This window comes from Crassostrea angulata, chromosome 8, assembly GCF_025612915.1.
Source record: "Crassostrea angulata isolate pt1a10 chromosome 8, ASM2561291v2, whole genome shotgun sequence".
In the NCBI taxonomy this organism is placed as follows: domain Eukaryota; kingdom Metazoa; phylum Mollusca; class Bivalvia; order Ostreida; family Ostreidae; genus Magallana; species Magallana angulata.
In genome coordinates this window covers 1,977,349-1,983,659 of record NC_069118.1, presented here as the reverse complement: position 1 = coordinate 1,983,659, position 6,311 = coordinate 1,977,349, and the positions used below count along the sequence as shown (strand labels likewise).

At 34.4% G+C, this 6,311-nt stretch overlaps 1 protein-coding gene across 1 annotated transcript; it reads left to right on the top strand.

Moving 5' to 3' along the window:
- The first annotated feature begins 419 nt into the window (after window positions 1-419).
- Window positions 420-6,168, top strand: LOC128158538 (E3 ubiquitin-protein ligase TRIM71-like). The gene is made up of 2 exons (XM_052821414.1): window positions 420-486; window positions 3,061-6,168. The coding sequence occupies exon 2, from the start codon at window positions 3,084-3,086 to the stop codon at window positions 4,743-4,745; it is 1,662 nt and encodes a 553-aa protein (XP_052677374.1). The 5' UTR covers window positions 420-486; window positions 3,061-3,083; the 3' UTR covers window positions 4,746-6,168.
- Window positions 6,169-6,311: the final 143 nt, after the last annotated feature.

Sequence of the window (6,311 nt, the reverse complement as noted above, 5' to 3'; positions counted from 1 at the left end):
AAAATCGCGTGTCATAATCCAGACTCGAAACTACAGGCACGTAGCATCGTTTTTGAAAGTGGGAGGGGGGGGGGGGGGGGCAGACTCATCCAAAAAATCTTGACAAGCAAAAAAAAAAAAAAAAAGGAAAAAGTTAATACTTTCCAAAATCCTGAAAATCCTAAACCGGGGGGGGGGGGGGGGGGAGCGAGAGAAAGGAAAAAGTTACTTTTAACTTCAGTTTAACTTCAATTCAATCCAATTTTTTACATTGTCCCTTAAAAGTGGGGGGGGGGGGGGGCCAACTCCATCTTAACTTAATTTTTTGTATGTAAATTTAAGAAAAATCTTTGCTGACCAAAAAAGTGTGGGGGGGTGGGGGGCCCCCCCTGGCTCCCCCTGATGATACGTGCCTGAACTACTCAATCACGTGATTTTATACAGGAAACCTAACCAGGAAAAGAAAACACCAAGCGCATTGTCGCCATTTTGGTTGAAGGTGAAAAGGTTTGTAATTTGTTAACTGTAGGTATTAATACATGAAACTATTTTCTGATTAAGTTGATAATATAAACCTAGTGTTTTATCTCTACTGACGTGCCCCCAATTCTGGCTGAGTACCATTTCTCACCAGTGCATTGTTAGTTTTTTCTGATAAAATTTGGCCATTGTCTGTCATTGTTGTAAACTTTTCACATGTTCATCTCCTCCAAAACTTTTAGGTCAATTTCATCCAAACTTGGCACAAAGCATTATTGGGTGAAGGGGATTTAAATTGGGCCACATGTACACCCTTTTAAAAGGGGGTGTAGTGTTAAATCTAGGATTTGAAAAGGGCATGTTAAATAATTGATAAAAAGGGCACTTTTCTCCGCGGTAAATATTATAAAACTTTGAAAGGGGCACCTATTTCTACGATACCATAATAATATGAATCCTTAAAACAAGCGTATTATAAGGAAAATTTTGCATCGTAATCAAGTGTGACCGAGAGATCTGTAATGAAACAAGATAATTGAACAATAAATGATTTGCTTTTGCATTCACATAAGTCTAATTCAATATTTTATTTTCTGAATCAATCTTTTTTTTTCTTTCTTAAATAGATTTAAATTTATTTTTATCCCTTAGAACAGTCATGGCATTGGTCTGACTAGTTTTAAAGTAAAATGCATTAAAAATTCTTTATTTCATTTAGGTTTTATGTAATATGTGAACTTAAACACATCTGTATCCAGTAATGAATCATAGGACATGTATAATGTAGACAATAGTATCTTTTGAGAAGTGGACAGGAATAGCATTGATGTAGGCTATGCCTGTCCACTTCTCAGTCAAGAGAATATGCAGATTTTAATACAGATTGATTTTTAAAAAGCTTAAAACAACAATTTAAATATCCAAATTTGTGTGGTAAAAAGGGTTTAATAATTTTGCCATCAGTTGTCTACTTATTTTCTTTTGATTGAGAAGTGGACAGGCATAGCCTACATCAATGCTATGCCTGTCTACTTCTCAAAAGATAATATTGTCTACATTATACATTACTGGATTCAGATATCTTTAAGTTCACATATTACATAAAGTCTAAATGAAATAAAGACATTTTAATGCATTATACTTTAAAACTAGCAATGCCTTGACTGTTCTAAGGGATATAAATGAATGTAAATCAATTTAAGAAAGAAAAAAAAGATTGATTCAGAAAATAAAATATTGAATAAGACTTATGTGAATGCAAAAGCAAATCATTTATTGTTCAATTATCTCGTTTCATTACAGATCTCGAGGTCACACTTGATTACGATGCAAAATTTTCCTTATAATACGCTTGTTTCAAGGATTAATGATTTTAATTATAATATTACCGTAGAAAAAGGTGCCCTTTCAAGGTTTTATGATATTTACTGCGGAGAAAAGTGCCCTTTTTACCATTATTTAACATGCCCTTTTCAAATCCTAGATTTAACACTACCGAATGAACCTATCAAATTTAATAAAGCTACTTCTTTCCAAACTATTTTATTTTCATAAAAATTAAAATTTACTAAAGGATGAAAATATTGACCAAGGTATTCATTGACAATGACAGTAAATGTATACTTACAATTGGCATGGTTCATGTAAGTTTTAATAGTATAGAAATCTATTGATCATATATTCAACAGAATATAGAAACACTGAACATAATTGTTTAATTCTATGCATAACGGGGAAGTAACTTCATTAAAGTTAGGAACTTTATATTTCCAATAGAAACCGGTGCTGTTGTCTAATAGTAGCCGTAACATAAGTCCTTTAAGTAAAATCTTTACAGTTCTTTGATAAATGATTAAAATGGGAAATTCTGAACAGCAAACTGTATAGAGTACTAATATCAAGTAATCTGTGGCTTCAATTTCTTAGAGTTATCTTTAAATATGGTGCAATCAAGTTCAATAGACTAGTTTGCTTGGACAAGTGTCCAAATCGATGACATTTAATTGCTTAGTTTAATGGAAATTCTTTATTTTATAGAAAAATAGACTGATATTTCAGTGTCAAAATTTGTGTTTTGTTCCGTAAGGGTTGTCAACTACTATACTAAGCTAAAATATTTCAATATAATGGCATTTCGTTCAATGTGCGAAGAAAAGTACTTACTATATTGGCCATTTTTTTTCAGCTAGTAGCCGTATAATTTTCGAATAGAGACAATAACTGCATTATTTTTACCAATAGCAGCCATTTAGTTACTACTCTGTGTGTTTGGAGTTAAAGCAAGCAGTGTTTGCCGACATTTGTTTACTAAATGATATTGTCCTACATGTCCTGCGGACCTGGTTTAACAGGTTGGACCAATCACCCAAATTGGTCACCATAGCCTGTTTGGGATATAATGTCTCAAATAGTCAGTCACATTCTTTAAACAAGTTATATCTATGAGAAATTTCTGTTTTTAAAGAATTTAAATGTCTCCCTGTCATTTCAGCTCTAAAGTGTCCTGTTTGCAACAAGAACAATATTTTTCTTTAAAAAATACCAGTTTTATAAGAAATAGTCAAGTGGACAAAAAACTAAAAAATCTTTTTATTTTTTCAGAACATGAGTAAAAGTATCTGACCATGGACAAGCGCTGGGCCCAGGATGTGTTACGGTGTGGTCTCTGTGAGACTCCGGTCCCCCCTATGTACTGTGCCATTTGTAACAAATATCTGTGTAAAGCCTGTGAGAAGGACCATCTCTCTGATCTATCCAAAGAACACAAAGTGCTGCCAATTGAAAAGAGAGGATCTACTCCTAATTGTCCAAAACATTCCACAAAATTATGTGTATTTTACTGTGAACAATGTGACATTCCTATTTGTACAACATGTGCTTCCTCTGAAGAACACAGTGGCCATAAATTTATTGAAATATCTAAAAACATTGACAGCAAGAAAGAAGTAATTCAAAAAGATTTACAAGAACTAGAGAAATCCATTTATCCCAAATACAAAGAGATTTCATCCATTAACCAAGTCCAAAAATCTGCTCTGAATGACAACTCCCAGAAAATAACAACAGAAATCGACAAACATGGAGAAGACTTGCACAGAGAAATAAACACCATTATCAGAAACATGAAATCTTACGTGGAGGAAACGGACACCGAACACCTGGCTGTCTTAGACAAACAGGAAGATGAAATTCAACACACCATTTCTGAAATCACACAGACCATTACTGAACTAAAGACGTTACTGGACTCCAATGATGTCAGCCGTGTCTCTGCCTACAAATCCAGGAATGATGAATTCAGAAGATTGCCCCCTAAACTCACAGTGTCCTTACCAAGTTTTATCCCTCAGAAGATCAACAAAGAACAGCTTTATCAACAGTTTGGTTATCTGTCAGCGTCATCTATCAAAACAGAAGAACATGGCTACACCATGGAATCTCCCGGTGCTGAGTCCTCTCCCCCGGACAGACCGCTCATTGATGTACCACGGATCATCACACAGATAAACACCGAGTATAGAGGATTAGGCAGTGTGTCCTGTCTTAGTGATGAGGAGATGTGGACGCGTGGTAATGACAACATCATGAGACTGTACAACCTCCGTGGGGAACTAGTGAAGTCAGTCAAAACCAAGTCAGGGACCTATCCACTGGACATAGCAGTGACAAGGAGTGGGGATCTAGTTTATACTGATTACGATGATAGAACTGTGAACATAGTGAAGAATAAAAAGATAAAGACCGTGATCAAACTACGGGGGTGGAGACCTTACGGTGTTTGTAGTACCTCCTCTGGTGACCTCCTGGTTGTCATGGACAGTAATGATGATAAACAAACAAAAGTTGTGTGTTACTCTGGCTCCACAGAGAAACAAAGTATTCAGTACAACGACAAAGGACAACCTCTCTATTCACCCGGTGGCATTAAATACATCAGTGAGAACAGGAACCTAGATATCTGTGTGTCAGACAGTGACGCCCGTGCAGTAGTGGTGGTCAATCAGGCCGGGAAACTCCGGTTTACCTACACTGGTCCTCCCTCTACTACCAAGGAATCATTCTATCCACGCGGCATCACAACAGACAGCCAGGGTCTTATCCTGACAGCAGACATAGACATTATATATAACAACGACCGTATCCACATCCTGGATCAGGACGGACAGTTCCTCCGCTACATTGACAACTGTCATATACAGTATCCATGGGGTTTATGTGTAGACACCAGAGACAACCTCTTTGTGGCTGAGTACAGAGGTAAAGTGAAGAAAATACAATATGTCTAGAACATTACACAGCAGTGTAACATTGTTTATATGTATTACATGTTGACAAACTGAATGTGTGGATATATATAACATGTATTAGCATAAAGATAATTAATTATATTTAAGAAATAAAGTACGAGTTTTCGTGAATGTTGCAGAATAACCTCCGAGGTAGAGAAATAATGTTTTGAAATATAAAAGCCGAGGCGTTAGCCGAGGCTTTTATATTTCAAACAACATTTCGAGACCGAGGAGGTTATCCTGCAACATTCATGAAAACAAGAACTTTATTTCTATTCTACTAACAGCCCAGTATTTCTACACATCGTTTCTCCTATAGAGAGACGATCTAGGTCATTTTGACGGCTGTTCCGTGTAACCCCAACGGTTTTGTTAGTAATGTTTACATGTGTATCGATCAAAGGAATCACATGCAGACGACATACTTTTTTCTTAGGATTTTAATACTCTTCACTTATTTATAAAATATCTTTTGAGTTATTTTCCTAATATTTTAAGGGCAATTTAATACGATTATTACTACTACACGTGATATATTTTATGTAAAAACACGCAGTGAAAATGTGCTGGGGAGGTCCTAGGAACAGCCGCATTGATCTCTTAAAAATAAACATTTGAGACAATACACATCGTTTTGACTGGAACTAACACGTGAAATTGACATAGTTTTAAAACTTTTTACGGTTTGAAGTTGTACTTTCATGGTCAGTGCGAGACAAATAGGTATTTCTGATCTGATACTTTACTGATGACGTTCGTGGTATATTGGAGAATAATGTCCGCGGCATCTCTTTGATCTCGGCAATAACTGTAGTAGAATATATAATAGAGTCATGCATATAAAAATATGTCCATTTAGTTCATGTCAACAATATCATTGTTTTGTTTATCATGTTTATACATCATAATAAACTGTTTTAGTGTAGTGATTGTATTGTCAATGAATTAAATGTTTTTACATTTAATGTCAAAACAAACTGTGTACATTATAAGAATACAATCAGAGAAACCTTGTTTGGTATTTGTTAAAGAAACCAAAACATTTTAATGTTGATAAAATGACACTAAAAGTTGAATTAAATATCTGTAAAAAATTTTTTTTAGCTCTCCTTTATTATTTTTATATTAAGTTGAGTTAATTTCAATCATTTTTTTATAAGAATAGAAATAAAAATCATAAATTTTCTTTTCTCAAAGCAGAAAAACTGAAGGTACCACATTTGTTGAACATTAGAATGGTGTTTATTTGATCTTTGTCCATTAATATTTCTGTCACTGAAGATTGAGTAACTTTTGTTTCTTACACACTATAGTAATAAACCCTGCAGTTGTACATTGTATACCTTAAATAATGTGTTATCATGTCTAATAAATGATTTGTAAACAACTTTGTTAATTGGTTTTGATTAAATTTTCTTTGACCCCAATTGGTTTTGATTAAATTTTCTTTGACCCCATCATTTTAAATATTACAGCATTAAAATGTACTTTCAGATTCAAAGGAATAGAACAAATTGTCTGAATGTTTGCGTGATCTGGTAAAAATTGTTAAAACTGTAACAT

What these genes read in the sequence shown, in the direction of transcription:
- LOC128158538 (XM_052821414.1), top strand. Translation starts at nt 3,084, where the DNA reads ATGGACAAGCGCTGGGCCCAGGATGTGTTACGGTGTGGTCTCTGTGAG.